The sequence below is a fragment of the Diorhabda carinulata genome, chromosome 11 (genome assembly GCF_026250575.1).
Source record: "Diorhabda carinulata isolate Delta chromosome 11, icDioCari1.1, whole genome shotgun sequence".
Taxonomy (NCBI): domain Eukaryota; kingdom Metazoa; phylum Arthropoda; class Insecta; order Coleoptera; family Chrysomelidae; genus Diorhabda; species Diorhabda carinulata.
This window is the reverse complement of record NC_079470.1, coordinates 8,072,548-8,096,783: the sequence shown is the minus strand read 5'-3', so window position 1 is coordinate 8,096,783 and position 24,236 is coordinate 8,072,548. Positions and strand designations below refer to the sequence as shown.

At 31.7% G+C, this 24,236-nt stretch overlaps 2 protein-coding genes across 3 annotated transcripts in view; one reads left to right on the top strand and one right to left on the bottom strand.

The window, feature by feature from the left end:
• The window catches only part of LOC130899640 (ecdysone-induced protein 74EF), a 293,099-nt gene that overhangs the window by 11,501 nt on the left and 257,362 nt on the right, over positions 1–24,236 (top strand). The window lies entirely within an intron of this gene.
• The window catches only part of LOC130899642 (U7 snRNA-associated Sm-like protein LSm11), a 28,353-nt gene continuing 26,252 nt past the window's right edge, over positions 22,136–24,236 (bottom strand). The window contains exons 3-4 of the mRNA XM_057809718.1: positions 22,793–22,931; positions 22,136–22,593 (exon numbers count right to left, since the gene is read on the bottom strand). Of these exons, the coding sequence (XP_057665701.1) occupies positions 22,313–22,593; positions 22,793–22,931 (420 nt within the window). The 3' untranslated portion in view covers positions 22,136–22,312. The remainder of the gene's footprint in view (positions 22,594–22,792; positions 22,932–24,236) is intronic.

The following is a 24,236-nucleotide window of genomic DNA, read 5'->3' as shown; positions in this document are numbered from 1 at the left end:
TTCGTACGAGACAATTTCCAAAAAAATTCTGATTATTTCATCACGTTTGGGTTTGTTGCAGTTTTATTTTTTATAAAATTGATGTCTTTGTAATCAATTTTGATATGTTTGTCCTATAGAAACAGAATTTCAGTTATTAATAAAACCTATAGAATTAAATCTTCGATTTTTTGATATTTTAAATAGAAATGTATTCTTGTCAAAGTTTCTTTATTACCGGAAATTCTATAGCAATTTCATTTTCCTTTTCGATTTCTCATATAGAGTTTTTACTTAACTGCTTTACAAAATTTATAATTGTTTTACTTACATGCTTTGTTACGGACACAATGTCATATTCGTTAACACTAATCCGCATCCTACCTTTTCCAATTGAGTGGTTCCAGAGTGTGAGGTGCTATCGATGCAGGCTTTGATTTTATTCCATCTCCAATTTCCCTTTATTCCATTTAATCTCACTGGATAATACATTGTCTTCTTAGTTTACCTACCTCAATCGTTTTCATTTTATTTCAAATCGTTCACAATATAGTTCGAGACAAACAGACTGGAATTTATTATCTATTTCTAAAAATGTTCATAGCAAAAGGTTATGTGAAGAATATAGTGCCCGCTAGTGCATTCTAGAGATACAAGTTGTGTAGATGTCTATTGCTTCGTATATCATTGTAATGTCAGAATAATTGTTCATTGTCTCAGCTGTGTAATAATTTAACCGATATTAATTCTATTCAAACCAAGAAATTTCAAGAAAGAAATCGTCGTATAATCTTTTGTACGAATAGCTATGGTAAATAACTTATCCACTTCACATGATTCTCACTGTCATTAAAAGCTTATTCTTATTTCAACAATCTCCATTAATTTGGTAAAATTTACTATCCATAGTCAATTATAGTAATAAACTTGAAATTCTCTTGGCTGTACAGTTTTCAAATGATATTGCTGTTTGTTGCAATTTTTCGAACACTCGTCGTCAGTCAAGCTGATACACTACATTATATTTCAGCTGCCCAAAATTTTACGATCGTAAATGATGGTGCAGAATCTTCGTATAAAGTGTTTAACTTCTCTTTAATTTGCATAAGTGTATTGCCTTTGAAGAACAAATATTTAATGATACATTTAATCATACAATTGTCAAAACGGCTGAAATTTTGGTGAGAATCCCTCAACACATTCGTAGGTATATTTCCCAACTTATACTGAAAAAGGCTGACATCTCCAGGATGAGGTCGGAAACTTTTCAGATTATTTTTAACAAAACGTGCCTATATTTTGTACCGATCCATCAATATGTGTATCCACAGTTTATATGTTATGTATTAAAAATGATTAATTAATACTTAAAAGACATAACGTAGGTATTCTCAGAAAAAATTTAATAACGTGTTTGGGGATTTTCTGAATAAACTCCCGTACAACTTGACATTCTCCTCCACATCATATTCCACTCGTTTGATGTTCACTTGTACACGCCTTTTTGAATCATTAAAGTGATTTGTATCAAATCATCAACATAGTGGCGATCGACTACAATAAGCAATAGTCCTCTAAACCATTACACCAAAAGTCAACAGTAACTCAAGCTCTTAACTCCTACGATAGTAATGGGCATCTAAGTGATATATAACCTAGTATTGCCGTTCTTTGCAATAGCTGGTGACGTACACTGATACGTAGACAAAAGTGGTTGGTATGAAAAGAAAGAAAAAGCTCGAATGTTGCGATATAGTGTAAACAAAATAACAGATCTATCTGTTGACCAGTTAAGTCTTCTTAGTATTCCTCTACATTCTTCTTTCCCCACACACGCATGTCTGCCACTGCTGCTATTATAGTTAACATAGTGATAATTTTGAAGTCTTCAAATTCAGTTACTTTCAAAACAACTTGAAAAATAAGGTTGCATTTTATATACAACGTTACCTTATACGTCAATTTAAAAGAAAATGAAATTGATTGTATAAAATAATATATGTTGCCTTGAATGTCACTCCAAAGAGTACAATTCACAAAGTTCATAAAAATAAATTTCATCTTAATTGTCACTGCAACATTTAATGTGTAATGTGTCAGTATATCATCGTTGTTATTGAATTTTAATTGTCATTTTAAAAAGAATTTCATTAAAAAGATCTAGTTGACAAAAAAACTAGCTGGAAGACCTTATAGTGAAAGTCATTAATGATTAATACAACATTAAAACATTGTACGATTACGAAAGGAAGAATATATATGGAAAGATTGAAGAGAGTACGGTGGAATAATCATAGACAATGAGCAGATAGAAAGTTTTGGGTAAGGTAGAGTTTTGTGGAATACTCAGAAACCTACTCGATTAAAAAGAGATATGAATATCAGAAAGAGGAAGCGGAAATGTAGGAAAAAGAATAAAGAACAGCTTCTACGAGGTATCATATTTAAGTAATGAGATTGATTCTGTAAAAATAATAAAATTTTACAGTGACAACATGATTCCATTTGAAGTTATTCCTTTCCGCATTAAAACAGTCACCCTAAGGAGTTGTAATAATTCTGGAAATCTAACTCAAGCCTCAGGTACCAAAGTGGTAACAGTTGTCTGGATGTCTGGAATTGATTTAAAAACATTTCTCTCGCGACGTTTTTGATTTTGAAAAGAGGTCACAGGGCGATAGATCCGGCACTTTGACCCAAATCAATCTTATTATTCAATTGACAGACCTCTTCTCACAGACATTCTTTCATCCAGTTCTCTTCTTTTAACAAATAAATTTATTAAACTATATCCATTGTATTTATTATAAATCCTCATTGTGAGATTTAGACGTATATTTTTTTAAAGTGGAACACTCTCATTTATTAAGTTTTACTTTTTTATTTTATTAATTTTTCTTTTATTCATCGGTGCATGAAGCTGACTAACCTGAATTTTTGGTTATTTTTGACTTTCGCCTACTACGATTCGTTAGAGAAAGTACAATATGAGATGATTACGCGTCGAAGGAGTCGTTACTACTTTTGTTGATTCGACCATTTTTTTTTATTATACAAAAATTTCTTTTCAACAAAACAATTTTAATACATCAAAATATTCGTCCTAGATATGAAGATTTATTTAAAAAATTGTTTGCGTGGGTTGGAAAGTGATTATTTAAATCACAAGAATCAAGAGAAGATATTTATATTTAAAATAGAAAGGATTAAATTATAAGAACTGCGTTAATACTTTTAATCGTAGGTTCCCAAACTTTTTGTTTCATAGACCACTTTCAAAATTTTGCTGAATCCTGCAGCTACATTACTACAAATTTCCAAACCTCTAGTTCTATTTATAGAAACTTGTGTTGTGGATAAGTTTCAAGGAAGAATTTTCTAAAAAAAGGCTAGAATTGATTGCTTGCTATGGTTAATTATTTGATAATAGAATCAACTAAACAAATTTTCAATTAAACTTCAATTGATTGTGCTGTGAGTGGATATCAAAAAAGAAAAGTTGGTCAATCAAAAAAGTGACTACATTCAACTTTACTTTTTTGAAATCTACAGTGACTCACAGCACAAGAACCAATCAATTCTCAAAAATTTTGTTTAGAAAACGTCCCATTTGGAGTAGTAAAAAAGAAATATGATATATATTCTTGAATGTACTCATTCAAATATATAAATTATAACATTAATAATTATTATTGTTATAATGGTCGTAATATAATCAAAATTAAACACTTATAACGTAATGGCAATTACAAAGAAATATAATTCTAATAAAAGGGAAGTACTTGATGGATTGGAAGCAAATTATCAATATTTGACTGGAGCTTTGTAAGGAATAACCGCATATCTCCCAAGTTCTGTGATATTCAATCTGCTTTTTTGTTATTAAGTTTATAAGGGCATTAAAACTTTCTTCGACAAGATATGACGAAGCAACCGCGATCAGAAGCATTTGGACAATTCCCCACAGGATATTTTTCCGGTATTTCTACCTGCAGAAAAAATTTTTTATACTCTCCTTTAAATGTCACTTCCAGCTCCTCATTAGTGCTAATAGGCAGATAGGTATTTACTTTTCCGACACTGGCAATCACTAATATCGATTCACTTTACATTTCTTTTCGTAAGTCTGGAAACAAATAGCTTATTTGGTCGTAGAGGGATTGGAAGGAAACAAGCGTCTTGGTTGAAGAATATTAGAGAATGGACTGGGATAAGAGAAGCAGTTATTTAGACTAGCTCAAGTTAGAGAGGGTTTTTTGACATACTGATCGCCAGCGACAAGGAGACTTGATACGAAGAAAAAGGAAACAAATTCTGTCATTGGCTAACACTAATATCAATTTTATGAAATTACGTTTATGCTTGAAATTCGTATTGAGATATTGAGGTTCTATGAAGAAGTTCATGCTAGATTACAAACACATACACTAGAACTCGTATTCATTTGCACGTTGTGGACAGAACGACGGCCGGCGCGGCAACGGAAAGTCTCGACGCCTTATACTGAATATGAAATATGCAAGAAATGTATGTAAAAGAAAATTTACTATATATAAATATGTAGAATCTTGAATTGGGGAACAATTTTTTGTGAAAAGATTATGTACTTTATCAATTTTTACTTAGAAGATCACAATTAGTACCAAAGAGATTCCTTTAAATTTGTATGAAATCTAGAAAATATAAAACGAGGTGATATATTTTGCCACTTAAAAAAACACTCAATATATTTCATAGCCACTCATACATATAGGTGCTATACTTAGCTCTAAAAATTTCTTTACTACAATTCCCTTTTGAACAATTGTCATATTGTGATATCATTTTAGATCTAAATTAATTACTACTTTCTTCTTGAAATTTTAGTTTCCTTTTTTATTGTCATATATCGTCGAATATAATATGAAAATGATAAATAATACAAACCTGAAAACATGCTAATGTCTAAATTATACAAAGTAAAATGGACTTGTATCACTCATAAACAATGGAATTGGCCTTCAGATTTAACCTTGCGGTACCCATATCATGAACGAATTAAAAATGTCTAAGATATTGTCAAATAAAAAATTTACAGTGTTGTATACTTGGATATTTAATTAGGAAATAAAACTAGGAATCAATTTCAGAATAAGGCAATTTCAAAAGATAGGCAATTGATAATAAGTTGAGTGAATAAAAATTACGAATATTCTTGAGGATGAGATTAGAGCGCTCAAGATTTGCATTTCACTTAACGTTTACCTAGAATTTCCACGGCTTTTTGATCAGTTTACGATGCCTGTTTATTAGATTTGTCATTATCTAGGAAACTGAGATGTTTTAAAAACAGTTTTACAATTTTTGAAGATTCACTTTTAGTAATTAGTCTGTTTATTTCGTTGCTGTAGTTAAATTTGTATGTAATTCTTTAGAAACTAGTATTAGTTGCTTTGTTATTCTCAACTGATGAAATTCGGATTCAGTGATTGGCGAACGACTGGGAATATCGGCGTTAACGCGGAGTAGACCCAAGCAAAAAGAAGACCAAGATAACGCGAAATCGCGGCAGAAAATATCAGCTGTAACTCCAAGACCAAATACTTTCGCTCATCCCAGACCAACGACTGATATTCAAGGACCAGTAATGTGCTATTGGGTGTAATTTGACATATACCTTCAAAAGAACATTATCATGGAATGGAAGTCAGTAGTAACGGAAGTTAAAAACACGAATATGTGACTCAAATTCGTCAATAATAAATATCAAGTTTTGACAATATGAATTATTCGAATATCAACTAATATTTAATGAACGTTATGCTGAAAACTATTGAAAATTGAAAAAATGAAAGAATCACGCGAAGTACGTGCAGAATATACCATAAGGTTCCCATGGAACAAATTCACGCATCACTTCACATTCCACTACATAGATATCTATCAGTTTCAGAAGCTTCTCAGTTCTAAAGAATTTTACACATATTTGGAAAAGAGAAATAATATGCTTATATAGCACGCTATTACCCAAATCCATAGATACATTCATATCACCACCATTAATACCGATCTTGAAAACATTCTGAAATGGGATGAAAGCAATCTAATTGAGTTCAATGCAGCAAATATCACCGTCACCGTTAATTCGCTTGTTGGGTGTTGAAGTTGGAAGCTATAGGCCTGCAAGGCCCAGATTCGTCCATCTTTAGAATACTGCTCGTACATTTGGAGCTCGGCTTCTAAGCGTATCCTGAAGATGCTCAACTCAATACAGAAGAGAGCAGTTCGATAGACAGACGTGGCTCATACATACCGAATTCGCCAGCAGACGCCCAGAACTTGAATTTATTGGGATTCATTTCTTTGGAGAAGTCCAGACCTGAGGAATTAGCTACCAAGGCACGTATTTCCCGAGTACTACAACCTATAGAAAAAAAATGAGTAATAAATTTCACAATTTCATATGCTAACCGAGTGATAATGAATTGAAAAGGTCAAGCAAAGCAAACAAAATTGAAAGTAAAGTAATTACGAGACATAATGTATGGCAATTTACAACAATGGAATCATTCTAGCAAATTCCATATCATAATTAATAAAGAATCATGCTGTGTTAAAGCAACAACAATTCAAAAGGTAAGAGAAAATTGGTGTACCAGAAGAGATATAAAACAGAAGGAATAACTAATCATTTGAGCATCAATAAGTTAAATGCCTTCTATGGGATCGATTACGAACTCTTTGATTATTGTGAAAAGCAGGAGTCAGATGACCTACTAAAAAGAGCTTAAACGGTCCTAAAGATTCCGTTGAAATATTTGGTTAGTGTCGTTAGTCGTGTTAGTTGTGTTGGTTAGTCGTATAGTGATCTTCTAACTAATGTCATATTATTATTTCCTTTATTTCTTTTATATTTTTTGATTGCGATTTCTCTGTTTCTAGCAAAGTTTGTATTCATTGCTTCATAAATTGTCTATCCTATCTATTTTCTTAATCCTTTTTTCATTCTCCTCTCTCGTCTTACTATTCTCATTTATAACTACGTCAAAATTCATTTTCAGATCTTTATACAAATTCCCTTTGATCGTTTGTAAGTTTTCGTTAGCGATTAGAACGAAAATATACAAAAAAATTCAACGAAATTTGTATTAAGTAATCAATCTGAATGTTGACGTAATGATAAATGAGTAAGATGAGAAAAGAGAATATAAAAAGTCAGGTTAAAAAAATAAATTGTAGAGATATGGAATGTTGATTATCTAGAAGTAGAATAATTTTTGAATAAATGAATAACAAACTTTGTTAAACAGATAGGGAAATCACAATCATAGAATTATAAAAATAAAAAGAAAAAAATAATACGGAATAGAATGGTTGATCATTCTTTTCGCTGCAACAGAAAAAGCAATGAAGATACTTAATGAAAGTACTTACTGTTAATCATTTTTCCTAAATATATGAAGTTTTATACTTCATAAAATTCATAATCTATTTTCCTCTTATTGAATTTCTATCCATATATCATAATTTTGTTCCTATTTTTTATAATTAGGATTACACGCATACAAGGATTTGATCTCCGCTGTTCCATAAATTGCTTTTATTCACATTTTCTTTTTACCTGGTCCGGTAATAGAATAAATTCTTTTGCAGATTCGTCTCACTCGTTTATTAGTTGTGAATTTTTTAATTTCTCCTTTGACGCTTTATTCATAGCTATGGTGAATTATGTTTTCTATATTTCATTAGATATATTCATAAAAATGATGCCTTTGTAGTGTATATCCCCACATTTATTTTGGTAAATGAATATCCTCAATTTTTTTAAACCTGTCGATAAAAAATATGGGTAAGCCACTCTAATATCAACTTATACCGGTGAGTGTTTTTACCTTCTAAACTTAGGTAAACACGCGGAAGTTAACTCACAAAAGAAAAACGCAATTGGCACGTACTTTATGCCATTGACTGAATATCGTCCTTGTCTTGTTTATCAAAATCTCACACTCTAATGCAAATGTTTACTATAAATTTCAAGTTGAATCTACTCTAAATATTAACACTTACTAATAAATATGAAACCAATGACTTTTAACTGTATATTTTATTTGCGAAGGGTGATCCCATAAAATTTATTGCATTTTGAAATAGAATATGTGGACTTGTAATGTTTGTTTGACTAATTTTTACTAGTAGTTTGGCAATGAGTTGCGTTTTATGTAGAATGGTTATAAGAAGAAAGAATATTATTAGTAAAGAGAACAAGGATATACATATTTTTTATTTTCTTTTATATGTATAGTGTGATTCATATTTTCAATGTAGAACTTTGCGGGTCCAAGGGGAAAAGAAACAAGAAATCAACGACTCATAGGCGTGCAGCAATACGCCACTCCAAACCACTATTTATTCTTCAACATATAACACAGTTCCAGTGAAATGTGCTTGATGATAACGTTGTTTTCGATATCTACGCATTCTTTTCCTTCCATCACGAAATTCGCGCAAAAATAAATTATGACCCCGCTCATTTGTCCAATATCGGTAGTCCCGAGTGAATGCTAATCTTTCTACACGATAGCTACCTCGATTTTTGGTGCCTTCTTTGACCACGAAACGACAATCTAAGGTGTCCTAGTCCTAGGCTGCGCTCGTATGATTCAGTCTCCTTATAACGTCGGATGATACGGGTGGGTGTCCCTTCCTCATTATGTTTCAGAAAACTATTCAAATGTAAACAATAAAATCACTCTCAGTTTCCATTCTTGGGATCCACTAAAGTTCGTATCAGAATAAACAACAAACATCGAATAAGCAAATCTTGAGCAACCATTGTCAAAACAGGTATTAACACTTAAAAACAAAAACCACTTACCACAATATCAGAAATTGTGAAAAGTTGACATGAGAAGACTGATGTTTATGTTTGGAAAGTTTACGACTTCACCCTAAAGGTGTCAGTACTAATAAATGTTTGATTATCGTATAAGTGAGTCGTTGTCAATATTTTGCGGAAAATACAAAAAATTGAGTAACAAACCTATGCGAATGAAGTACGAGTTGAATACTGTGTAAGGAGTCTATATACCTTCATTTAGTTTGCCAAATAGTACTTTAGGACCATCGGATTAAGGTTAGAGATATATAAAAGGCTATAGGCATATCAAAAGTACGCATTCGCCACAAAATTACTGAAAAATAATGTATTAAGCTATTTGCTCATTAAGTATCATGTTTGCTCACTTTGGACCAAAAGTGCATTCGAATGAGGATTTCTCAGACCTTCTTGACACGGCTGAATTGAAAAAACAGTAAAGACAGTGAGTTGCTTGTTAGGTAAAAGAGGAAAATGTACAAACGCGACCGCATTTGAAGACAAATAAAGTTCTAGTACAGCACTACGTACCTTCCTGCATTTCGGTTATTGCTATAGCTAAAATTCAGGCATTGTACTTCGAATTGGTTGATCATCCACCGTATTCACCATATCTGGCCCCCAGAGAGAATTACTGTTTCAAGTAAAAAGGTAACAATATATAGACTTAAAAGAAAACTATGCAAATGATTTTGGAGAAAAATGTCTTGTTTTTTTACTATGACGGATGCTTTTGATACAATCCTCGTGGAGTCTTTATAGAATATCTAAGAATAATTGTTTCAAACTACCTGTAATCACTTAATTGAAATAACTGACAATTGTCTACGTTATAAGTCTATTATAATCAATTTCCTGCATTTGTCGATGAACCATAGAAACAAATTTTTTTCTCTTTCAAAACACGACATCTTTGAAGTCAATCTTCTTTCTGATTGTCAGTCAGAACTCTAGGAACAAACCTCGCAGCAAACCTTTTTGCTCCCAATTCTTGCGATAAATTCTCTTAATAGAGCTCCAAGATAACCAATTACTGACAGTTTATAATTTGTCATTCGACGATCTCGAATTTTTTCAATATTTTTGTCCATTCGGACACTTGAACGGCATCCGGAAAGAAGTTTGTGATCAATGGACAAGTTGTATTTTCAGTTAAGAAGCGAAAAATTTAAAATTTACCCGTTGTTATATTTTTTCTTTTTATAATTGCATCATAATATGTAATATTTTTGGGAATAAAAAATACTATAGTTTTAATGAGGCAAACAATAAAATATACCTACTTATAGATTGCAGTTAAATATTATTCGAGCATTAAACTCGCTTGTAAATATTCTATTTAAAAACTACAAAATAGCAAAAACTCAAGGTTACGCAAATTTGGCGCCGTTACAATCTATAATTTAGAATACTATTAAATAGTCGCTTCATTTCATATTCATGGTTATACTTGACTGGTTAGACATTTGAAGAAGGTCACTTAGTTGAATAAGATGTTTTTGGAGTGCCACTGTAATTTTTTCATAAATTTATACATTGTATCCGACTCGCTTATCAAATCAAACCGTTGGTGATATTAATTCTGAAGACACCGTTTACGTTACCACCACCAACACTCCGAATTATACTTTCTGACACGCGTTTCGATAACCAAATTTTCATCTTCAGAGATAAAAGGTAAACAACCTTGCCTTTATAATTGTGAGTGTTGGTGTAGTGGTATTGTAAACAGTGTGTTCAGTATAAATTTTATACTATTGGATACTTTTCGGTAACAATATTAAGCGGGATATCGACCAAGAGCTAAGGTATATCCCAGCTAATCTAAGCGAACCAAACTTAATTTACGGGAGCTAAGCTAGAAATAAGTTGGGTGTCTACCAATAATTGAGTCAATTACAATCAGTTGCTATGTATGTAGAGTTCAAAAAGGAAATATGAATGATGAAGAAAGGTCCGATGACGATTTCAATACTCAACACAGAAAAAGGTTGTTATTACTTATTATCCGAAATCCAAGTTTTTGACTGAATAAATAAATTCAAGGTAGACCAGAAAATGGAGAAATTTTTACCTTATTTGATAATTTCCAGTTATATTGTTCAAGATCACAGTATTATGAGCTGCTGTCAAAGGTCGCTTCTAATATTGCTAAACAAGACACTAATTGAAGCATCTAGCCGAATAGGGGTCACCCATACTCCAAGTGAATAAAAGGAGGCTAAAAAAATGCATTTCTATGTAAAAGTAAAAGTACGGCAAATTTATTTGAAAAAATGTTTGGTATACACAAAATGTATTAAATCCCTAATCAACAAACTATGTTTTCATAGGAAGCTTTGTATTCAACTGGAATGAACTCACACATATACATTAGATTTTCTTTTTTTTCTTTTGTTATGGGTAATGGAGCATGATATAATCTAGGGAGATCAGCAGCTGAAGGAAAGGGTAGAGATATGGAAACTGAAAACCAAAGAACTTTCAAATGCTTTCAAAATATTATGACTAGACCGACCTGAAATTGATCTAGAGTCCTTAATACTCTGCCTAATCCACATGACCTTGGTGATTTAAAAATTTGCCTTTCCTTTCTTGATTAGGTTCTCTTCGAATGTATGAAAATTTTTGAAGTCGCTCTGTTCCATCTCGAACATTTGAAATGGCTTATTTAGCCTTGAACCAGCTATTACTTCCTTCCATTGTGAAGGCACATATACGATTGCTGTTTTTTTACTTTTCTCAATAAGGGCGAAGTCTCGGTCACATGGTAACTGTGACCCACTTGATAGCAAATAATTATATAGACAAATATTAAGAAGGCAATACTGTAGAATATTTATTACATAAAATTCACCTACTACGGAAGGAATAGCCCTTGATGGTAGAACTATCTTTCGTTTTCTTGAATATTGTTGACCAGGATCTCGTTTTTTCACTCCGGACATTATTTAGAGAGAAAAAAGGGTAACTGCTACTATTTGAATTAAACTAAATAACCAAAACGAGCTAAAATGAGAAAAAGGAAACGCAGAAACCTAGAAAAGGTCAAATTTTGTTACCTTGTTTGTTATTGCTACATGTATCCTTATTCTCACACTTTGAACATCTGTTAGACTGTTAGAATCACATGTAATCCTATTCGAAATTATCTCCGGTCCCAGCTTTGCACTTACATACATTCTTGTTCCAACAAATATATTCCAGAATCAATCTATAAAATCACCTTTTTAGATATGAAGTATTAATTATTTTGGTTTGGCTAGTGGTAGGTTTATAATTATTCATATTCCAGAATAAAAAGAAATAGAAAAAATGTAACTAATCCACTTATTCGGCTAGAGGCTTCAATTATCGTAAAGCTGTAACTCGAAAGGAAACGTCGGCAATTTGTTTGAGGTAAGTAATAAAAAAATCGTTATTATTATTCTAATTATTTATTATAGTTATTCTGTTTAATATAATTACATTCTTTTTAATGACAAATTACAAGAATTGAATAAATAAACTTGATTAAAGGTGAGTAAAGTTCTCAGTTTGGTCCTGGGGCATCGAATGATAACTAACAAATTAGCTCAGTTAGAAACCGAAAGATTGCACAACTAGCCTATCTTGACATATTCACTTAGTTTAGCTCTTGGTCGACAACTTTCTTTATTTATAGATGTAAGCCTATTTGCTCTTCAGAACCTATTCTGGCTGATAAATTTGAGATTTTTATTTCAAACTGTAGACAATATTGTTTAAGTTATGTTTCCCTTTCTCGAGATTAAATAGAAGACAATTATATTTGAATAACGAGAACAATACGATGATTATAAACAGACGTCGGTTAGGTTTCCAAACATCTCTGTTTTTTCCAACTCGTCCGCTCTATTTATCACAAAATTACTGCAATTGGACTTCACCTTCTTCGCGACTCTATATTGTTATATACATAGACCGACCTTTCTCTACTAGGTACCATAACGTGGATAGACATCAAATACGTCAATATATATGGAGAGACATCAATAGACATCTCTCTGTTACTTTGATGTAATTTAGAAGTAAATAAATTTGATCGAATAAATTCTTTTCAAGTGTATGTGTTAAACAAATAAAAAAAGATTTGTTTTGCGAAAATCATAAATTAAAATTTTTATTTTACAAATGTCTATTTAATAACTTATGCAACCTTCAACGATTCAAGCGAGATAATAACCTTGCAATCGTCACATGATTTTAGAACGGATTTTTTAGGTGGTATTTATATTGATGGCCTTTAGTATAAAGTTGTAGGGTTTCTTTTAATCTATCAGAACAGTAAAACACTCTATTATATGTGGGTTTGAAGTAAGCGACATCGATTAAAAATAATTGATTTTAATTTATTTATTATTATATATTTGGAAATAGAACTTTGACTAAATGATGTTAATGATAACACATAATCACATAATGATAATTGAAGATTTGTAGTCTCATTACAAAATTTTGATGGCAATATAGTGACAGTATGCGATGACAAAAAATTTTAGGTGTTGAGAATAAAAAAACTTGCCTTGTGGAAATTTTTGTCAAATATCCATTGATTTCATCGGCTCCTTACTGAATTTATGTATTGTTATAACGGTTGCAAAACAAAAAAAAATATGAATAATCGAGCATTAGTGAAGTCTTTACCAAGGTTTATTAATTTTATTATATTTAAAGATAATTCGTAATGTTTCAATTCTTAAAAATGTCTTGAACAACTCATACCTGATCCAGACTAGGCTAGTAATTTAGTTATGTAGCAAGTGATTTAGTAGCCATTATCCACTAATCATTTTTCGTTCAAGCAAACAAATAGTAATATCAAAATGTACAGGTAGAGACGTCGTATGAAATTAAATAAAGCTATGGAAAATAGAATAAATATTATTTGAGAAGAGATTGGAGAAGATAGATCCGAGAAATCGAAACGCTTCTGGGTCAGAAAATGGATAAGTACAAGAGAATTTTTGGGCTTCAAATGGAATATTAGAAGAGAGATCTTTCAGAATACTTTAATGCACTCGAAATATGCAGCTTGCTTTGCATTTTAAACATTAACAAACTTAAATATTGTTTGCTCAATGCAGCGCGACATTTTTGTATTTTGTTGTTCAGAAAATGTCCACTAATTAAGGTATGATTCGTGACTCACTTATAGGAGCAATTATAAATCCCAGAAATATGCCTCGAGTATCCAAAGTATCACTTTAATCATGTCCGCGAGGAGTTCATCCAAATATTAATACAATTAATTTATTTGAGAGTTCTTCAGCACTGCAGCGCTTGTGAACCACCCTCCTCTGGCTACAAAGAACACAATGAGCATAAGTAGGGCTTTTCGGAAAATATGATCTGAGGTCAGGTAGATCAACTAACTAACCCAGATCGAGTTTTAGATCACAGTTTCCGAACGTGCCGTTAAATTTTCGGTAGATATTCCAAATTTAAAACCAGATCAACAAGAACTTTTGATTTTTATTACTTTTTTGTGCGGATTATCCAAAACAACTTTTATCTAGAAAATATGACATCGCTCTCATCGAATATAAAATGTAAAATAAAAAAATGAAACATTGAAAAATATTGTACATTCGCATATATTTAGATATATTTCTCAGAATTGGATATTTATTAACAAATTCATATTGTACGTGGTCAAATCGAACATTGGAAAATGAAGTAGACGAAGTTCATTAAAACCATAGGTCAGATCGTGACTTTAAATCGAATATCTACAATTATATATCACGCACTATTATTATTATTATTATTATTATATTTTTTTAATTCCTAAACTTTCCCCAAAATACTCGTATAACTTCAATACGTTAAGAAATTGTGGCCATACTTCAAACCTTTATACATTAACATCCGATGATTCATGTTTTAATTACAATACGCAGCCAATCAGAAACCAGTACGAGTTGCGATTGTATAATATTGGCAGTAAAATTAAATTTCAAGAACACTGGTCCAATCAATCACATTTTCAATTTTATTATTCTGTTTATTGTAATCGTACACCAATACACGAGGACGAAATCCGGGATCAGAAACGACCAACAATGAACAAAAATCAATTATTGATGTAGAATTTGTGTTATTACCAAACTTTATTCAACTTATTGTTAGTTTGTATGTTTTTATATAAGTTGCGAAATATATTTACGCGTGGGTCAATAAATTTCATCTATTTTGATAGCTTAGTTTCTGTTTACAATATGAGTCGTTGTGAATTGTGAATGAAATTTTTTTTAAATAGGCCTACGCAAATGCAAGAGAAGTTATATTTCTTCCAATATCAATTGCAGAAGACAGATATGCAAGGAACAATCAATATTTCATAAACACGCACGGAAAAAAATAATGCTTACTCCCCCTATAAAATTCGGTAAGCATCTAACAAACCGTCAGTTCACGTAGGCTCATCATCTCCATCGTTTCCCAATGAAAACATCGAATCGTAAACATAAATGCAAATGCACTATTGGCCGAAGCTGTCGGAAGGCTAGAGAGTCTGCGATAAGCAGTGACGTGGCTCGGTGAGATTTATTCAATTCAAAAATTTCTTTAAATAAATAGAATTATGGCGTTCTTTAGAACACAGCATGTTATTTTAAATATATTCAAATGTTTAAAAAAGGAGAATATTCAGCAATCTGATAATTCAATCATAATAAGAATTTTTGACTTAACTAGAGTAAATGAATTTTCCATTTATCGAGTAGTCACGAAAGGGGTTGCTGCTACTCAAGATTTTAAACGTAGGACAATTTATAGTTTATATGAGGAGAACAGGGTTGCGATATTAGAAGTAATGTAGGAATTGTTAGCAAATTATCCAGAAGACAATTATACCAGTTTAGAAACGTTGCGTTAAAATTTGTCAGCATGGGGTTTTAAAGACAAAAAAATGAATGAACGGAAGGCAATAACCGAATCGTTAAGGATAGTTCGATGGCGACAAGATTATTTGCGTCAGATAAAAGACTACCAAAGTTCTAATAAATGAATGGGGTACAACAAGGGCTCAGTTCCGGTCTAGTACCCTGTTTAAACCAAACTTCCTTACAGGCAGGTACATTTTACTCTTCTATTTACGTTTTATAATTTAATATTCAGTTGTAGCAAGTTAACAATGTCTAAAAATGATTTTTTTCTAAGTTCCAAGTAGGACTACAATTAAGTGCACCTGTCTTAATAACGTCATATAATGTCGTCCAATTAATAATGATTCGATTGCCTTTTAACGAATACTTTCTCGCATAAGATAATAAATTTATAAAATAAGGTATCTACGCTTATGGTAGATCAAACAAAATTGTCGGCAAGGGTTTTTATAATCTGCAATTGATATTGGAAGAATTATAAACACTACGTCCAAAGACTCTATACCAGTGGTACGCAAATACTTTTAAGCATGGGCCAAAATGAAATTTTCAAAATGTTTTAGTGAAATTTTTTCTCTACCCAACAAGTTTTTTGACAAAACCACTATAAGTATCATATTATCAACTATAATATATAATACTAATAAAAAATTATCTTACTTGGGTGTATATGGGAACAATGTCTGTCAAGTAAAATATGTCACGAAATCTCTCTATTGTTTGTAAATTTTATTATTCACTACGCACACTAATATTGTCGATTTCAACAGAATCGCATTAAAGATTAAAAAAATTGCATGCCGGATTTTTCTGATAAACTAAGTAAAACAAACAGATCCGGCCCACGGGTCGACTTTTGTCCACCCCTGATCTACATCATATTTTACGACCCTAAAATTTTGGGCAACTGAATTCATACGTGGCCCAGTTTGACTAACGATGGTCTTGGCGACAACCAGCGATATCTTAAAAAAAGATTATTAGAAGAGGCTATCGACATATCAAAAGACTATTAGATTATTATGAGACGAGGACGTTATTGCATATATATAAACATCTTCTTTGAGAAGAAAGAGCATCGCTAGTATATAGACTTGAATGTTTCTAAATCGTCTTGATTTTAGGTCTCTTCTGATTCGAAAGTAGTTTTTTTATTTTATAAAGACAGATAAAATTTGACGATTCGACCTTTGCGGTTCGTTACTACAGATTTATTTTTTCATCGTATTAATGACCTTTGAGTCTATTTTCTGAATGCTGAGATGTCTGCCCTATGTAGACAATGTCTCAATCATTAGAAGGTACTTGATATATAATATTAATTGTTTTTGATTTTAGTCTACCTAAATGTTTATTTCTCATATTATCGAATTAAAGAAAATATTTCTTATTCATTTGTCATAATATCTTGACAAATCTATTTTGATTATTCGATTAAAAATTTAGGAACTTGCTCAGAATTTTCATTTGAGGATCCATTTCCTTGTATTAAAAGTGACATGTTAAATTTCTATTTTAAATGCCACCACTGTGTTTTTGTTATTCAGTCAATTAATATAGGTATAAAAATAAAAAGGTATAAATAAATGATAACATAAATTATTTTCCATCGTAGATTAAAGTGTTGAATAGAGATTACGAACATTTAACAAATACCTTTTTGTTTGTTATGATAATAAACAAGTTCACAAGTTAAATAAAATTGTCATAACAAAATGAAAGTTTTATTTTTAAAAACACATAGGTAGAAAATGCAGTTACGAAAATGTCAGGGCATTCTCGAAAATATCTGTGATGCTTTTATTCTAGTTCATTAATGCACCAGACAGGGTCGGACTAACTGTAATGTTCAAAAGCAGCTCGTTTCTACTTGTTAAATGCCTGATCCAAAAAAAATTGTACTTTTTCTACCGTCTACAATTCGGCATAAAAATTCTCTATCTATTAGTAAAAGAGAGATATAAAATCATACAAAAAGAAAACTTCAATCTTTGAAGTTCGACGACCCATCGTACTCTATGGTTCAAACCCAACGTTCAGCAAGCTCTTTGAAACGTTGGCTTAGGTATATGCTAAAAATTGTCGCATTGCATTTTCAACATCTTCTTTGGATTATTCAATCTTATTCCGCGTAACTTTCGCATTATGTGGTTTAGGACTGTCTTATGTGTGTCCGATAAAACCTGATACATTCGCATCAATTATTCACTATATACCTCGACCGGGAGTTCGAAGTAGACTGCACCCTTATAATTACTTGCCACACAACAAGACTTTCCGCTCACATCCACCTCTCGTTGCAACGGGTTCTGGTAATTGTTCTTTCTTTGACCATCGATTTTTCATGTTACGGTTGTTTAGATGAATCAATTTTGCAATGCAAGTAATGATGCTTCTAATAATACGAGCTGCATACGCAGTTCTACTCGACGTTTTGCTTGAATATCGGTTCATTCTTGTAGCAATTTTCGACAACTTTTATAGATCTTACCTAATGATTCCAAATGGCGATATATACTATCTTTAGAATGTTCAAGGGAGTCCGATGATCGGCGAGTGCTGGTACCAGCTTATTTTGTTCTGCTTCCCTTGTAACCTCAATATCCCACACAGAGGGACGTCCTTAACGCAAACGATCTTTGAGCGGCAATTCTCCACTAATAAAACAGTATTACACACGCTGTTTCATTCGCTCATTTATCGTGTTTCCATCATTTTCGTAACAATACACGGATTCCCTATTTATCGCACTCCATACTATTTATCTTCAGTCTTATCTTCAATCAAGAATTGATGCGTGGGTATTTTCACTCATAAAAAACAACCTTACCTCTATATATTTTCCAATTACGCTGATTATTGTATGATTGTCAAATTTTTTTTTATATTGACTAGTCGTGTCACCTCCGGTGAGTGTTTTACTTTTTCTTCCTACAATCAGCTACAGTCGACCTTCATTAATTCTAAGCTCAAGGGACTTTGAGAATAGTACGAATTATCTAGAGTTTGAAATATCACATGTTCGAAATTTTCAAGAGGAATAATACTGAATACACTGTTTACACCACCACTCCCAAATACTGTCTGACGCGCGTTTCGATAACCAAGTTATCGTCTTCAAAGACTGAAGGTAAATTGAGTACCTATATTGCTAAAACTGATCAATAACATAGTGCCTGAAATGCCGTTTCTTCAGTTGTTGTGTAGACAGAAACATTGTAATGTGTCGAATGCGGTTCTCGCTACCTTCATTGACACCTTTACCAAGAAAGCAACATCTTCATCCACCTGAATAAAGACATAAAAACTCACACGCTGCATATCACCAATTGTGTTATTGCTTTTATTCATCTTCCGTATGTGATTTTCTCAATCTTCTTTAACAAAAACGTATTTTTTTAGCAGTTGAGAATCGTTGCTGATATCACAACTCTTCATACTTTGTCAACCAGTTATATAGCCACCAGGATCATATTATTTACAGTTAGATGAGTGTCCAGAGATTCTTAAACTAGCCAACAATTTATTTGTCATAGAACGCCTTAAAATTATGGAAGTATTATTCGGTAGGATTGTTGTGGTCAGTAAAATTGTCTAAGAATTTTCTGTTTTTGCCGTTTCATCTCCACGATAATCATTAAAAAGCTCCGTAGCTTTTTTATTAGCCCGATAATCAGTGGAAAACGATGTTAATCCTTTGAAATAGCACGGTTTAATTATGATGCAAATCAAAGTGCTAATCTCACTGCAATATGTTTTTCTCGCGACATTTTCCATTCGCATTCCTCAATTGACGCAAAGTTGTTGATGCTTTGAGTAAACGCGAATTCTCTTGCTTTTTCTTCCAACAAGTTTCTGTTAAGACACTTTTTGCCCTCTACACTGTCTTAGGCAGATAACCAGAGTTGCTTTAAGACTAGGATATTCACCTTTCCTAATTCTCTTCCTCACTCCAACCAACAGATTGAGTAGTGTCGTACATACGAACTTGATTTGTTTCAAAGTGTACGCATGGTATAAGGTATGCAATCTTTGAATTGTTGGAATTACCAAGTGCTGAAAAATTTGTACAGTTTTACCTAAATATGAAGGGATGTTTTAGGGAAATTATGTTATTTTCAAATTATAACTCCCATTATCTTTGGGTTATCTACGAAAGCATCAAGACAACGATTCATTTAAAACAATCTAGTTCAACAGCTCTTATTTTTTCCTCTACTGGTACTTAAAAATATAGATTCTTTTATTCTTTCATGTAATTATTTCGAATATATTGGTAAAATTGAAAAAGAACTATTAGATTCAACATCTTGAGAAAGTTTTTTCGATGTGTTCATAAAAACATTTTATAATGCATCTCTGCCTTATGTGATAAATTATTATTCATCAAACAAATATAACGATTTTGATGTGTCATAGTAGTAGTTTGGAGCCATTTATTTTATTTCTGTTTTAAATAATTGAAGCCTTGAATGTGATTTTGAGTTGAACTTTGGCTACAGCACAAAATTTTTCATATAAATTATTTAAATGCACATATTTTGATCATGTAGCTTTTTAAATTATTTTTATAGATATGTTTATACAAATTATTGATGAATTCACTATATATTTGAATTTAATTCTTTGATATTCATCTTTATACATCGTAACCTAAATTTCGTGCATATTCTAATAGGTCAACTTGAAATGCACCACCAATAATTGCACTGCAATGAGAGTATCAAAAATTCTTCAATGAATTACAGCGGAAATTATAATAAATAAGCATCGTGAAAAACTCTGCTACAATGTTGGGTAAGTAATTGGGAACAGTGTAGTGTCCAAACTTAATCAATAGTTTACAATCTCCAATAGAAGTTTTGACAGCAAATCTTGATTCACCGCTATAAACCTGATAAGTCAATGGTCAAACTTGAGAACTTCTTTATCTCTTTTATTCTGTTAGCTATGCTTTAGCTTGGAACTGTTCCAGAACCTATGCAAGCGCAGTTAATGTCAAGCTAGACGAAGATAACATCGATGTTGAGTTAGAGCTGGACCTTTAGATAAAAAGAGCAACAAAATAATTGATGATTGGTGAAAAATCAAAAGATGGAACTGACTCTCTATTCAACTATTCAACATCACAAAATTATACATTTTGATGTTTTAGACTGTGCGAGGATGAGAATCGAATAAAAATTTTGCGCAAACAAAGACTTTTACAAAGATTGCTTTTGGTTGGATGCCAAAAAGTTTGACTCTATCTTGAAACTCGGAACATTGCCAATAGAAACCCTCCACAATATTTCTAAACTGTCTAAAATGGAAAGAAATTAGTTGTTGATGGAGCTGCGACATTTTGCACAACAATACTGCAACTTCATAACAACAGAGTACACTGAGAACTACGGAGACAAATGCAGTGACGCAGAAGACTATTGAAACCCAACCAAATACTGACATGTACTGATCTGAAAATAGACAATGTTGCACAAGTGCTTTTTTCGGTTCTTATGAAGAGTTGCTTACAAAGAAGATATTAGGGATACGGAAGTGAAACGCCGAATCATCTCTGTTAATCCCTTCTTTTCTATTATAATATTAAAAACTATTCGTCGGTTAGTTATCATTTTTATTACACAAACAATTTTGAAAAATGTACTTTGAATAAAATATTGCATTTAAAATCCCTTTGTACTCATACGCAGTTCTGCTAATTTTTTTTATTGTTTGGTATCCTAAAAATACTGTGAATTCCTTATTTCAACAAGTTCTCAAAAATCGAAAACCATAATATGTATTCGTATATATACGTACCTCAAATTCTTCTTCTTTATAAGTTCCAAAAACGCGTTTTAACGCATTTAATTTTCAAAAAGTGTCTGGGGGAGGTACCTCACTTTTCTAGGAGTATTGCAACACCCCCAGACCCACGTTAGAGGTTTTATCTTAGGACTCCAAATGATTCTAGTCCGGACCTTATTTCACACTTTTATACTAAACTGAGAGCCACGAAGTCTCAGCGAGAGAGCTACGAAAGCGTATGGCATTGGCAAAATAACATCAGTCGATCTCTTTTTCTTCTGGGTATCAACTCAAGTCGTTTTTTGTGTGGAGAAATATTTTAAAGAGTTTCAAGAAGGATTCTCAAAAAATATAAGGTTCGAGGTTATTCAAAACAATAATTAAAATGATATCAAACGCTATCATATTTAAAGAGTCTCGTTGCAGATCTTTGTTAATATTATATAAATTATATTGGTGGCTATAGATGCCTCTACAGGAGCTGAAAAATGCCACACAACTAGACCGTTTGTTTGTTTACAAAGTCCATTTAGAAGCCATTGCACTAACGTTTTGATGAACTATAGTTTTTCCAAAAGTTGACTTGAATTGAATAAACAACAAGAAAATGTTGTTATTTATTAAAAAAATATAAGAGATATAACAGATTCAATAATTTATAATAACTTATATAAAATAACAACCATATATTACCAAAATCTTAGACGTGGTACAAAAAAATTATCATATAAAGTCACGTTGCGGCGCTGAATAGTTCACAATAAAGAATATCCTCCTACTTCTAGGGATCAATATCAAGTTTAGCTTGCATCTTTTTAAAAATATCAAAAAATTTCTCTTTCTTTGCACTAGGTTTATTTTCGACACCTTCCATTACCTTTTTTACATCATTTCTATCATCTATTATGTTTATTAATACTACATGTTCTCCTCGCATCATCAGTTGGCTGACGTACCTAGAGCAATTTTCTAATTTTTTGTCAGTTTCATGGGGAGTTACTTTTATTTCAGGAGGTCGGAATTGTCTTTGGAATTTCGTTTTTTTGATCGGTTCCACACTGTCTAAAATATATTGTAAATATTACTTTTCAAATTTTTATCACAATTTTCAATATAAATAAATAATAATAATAAAGATATTCACGGTAACAAAATGAGATATAATCAAAAATGTTTGGTTTGTGGTAATATTTGTTATTATTCCTATTTTGTTTCCCATATTATTTTTTCTCAAAACAGATGAATATTAAAATTTTCTTACCAAACGCTGGTGTTTTCTGCTTCTTTCGCCTAACCCATTTTTCTGTGACTTCTTTCAGTGCCATATTAAAATGTTTATCGAAAGCAATGACGTAAGCAATACAATATCCTCGAACTTCCCTATCATTTCTCGTATAAATCTACAAGAATTGTAAATCACATCGTTATTATAATACTTCTAACAGAGCAATATAAATAAATATAACAAATTATTATTCCAAAATTAAGAAAGAAATATTTTACATGTCGTGAATTATTTCTATTTTTAATTTAAACTCATCAACAAATTATAAACATAAAATGTGATCATGGATATGAAAAATGTTAAATCCTAGTGCCAATAGAATCTTTCTTTTAATTGAAAATTCGCATTTTAACTAACTTCTATTAATTACAAAGTATTCAATCTTAATGATCTTTTGAATGAAAGTGTCGCTACAAATTTAAAGATCTACGTCTACATAAAAAATAACTATGTTTCAATTCTATCGGAATATACTTTAATTTTTCCAAATGGCAGAAAATTCCAGATCTGCATACACATTTCTGGATTGAACAGATACAAAATATACGTCAATAAGACCTTATTCACTAGTCCATATTTCATCAGTGGTGTTGCAATTTAAACGTAGATTTCCGAGTCGTCCGACACTAATTGGTCAAATAGTACGACATTTAACAGATAGTCTAAATATGATATTAGGTCTCGATGACTCTGGAGCAGCTATTATAATAAAAATATTTTATCCGTGGCTAAAGAAGTATCGACCAATCAACGCGCCACGAAATTGTGCAACAATCTTTACAGAGAATTTATATCAGATCAGCTGCTAGCCGTTGACCACCGAAATCTAGTACTTTGGACCATGAGGAAAACAAGTTTTTATTGTAATGAACGATTAGGTTCTTTCCCACCTCTACCACTAGTTTATTTTTTTGACAAACGACTACTATGACGGCATGCGCTACAGAGAAGTGCTAAACGACTTTCTCATACCTGAAATTGGTAAATTGGGCATCGAGAGTATCGTTTTAACATGATTGAACACGAGCTACAACAGAAGTTTTGTGAATTGCATTTCTGGATCGGCTTATCTCTTAGCTCTGGACGGCAACATTGCCCGATTTAACCGTTCTAGACTTCTTTTTGTGGGATTTAATGAAGCATGAGACTCTCAAAAACAAAATACACTGGAAAACTGGAAGTTCTGGATAAGAGTTCTCTGGGTTCCTTATTGTTCTTAATTCTAGTGGTGGTCACTTATATAATATTTTATAATCAATGAAGACAATATTTTGATATAAAAAATCATTAATTTTTCATTTATGAATATGCGGATATATTACGAACTAAATAATGCATATCAGTAGATGTGAAAACAATAATAGAAAATTATGTTTTTCTCCTTTTTGCACATTTAAACTAGGTTTATTATATAAAATTA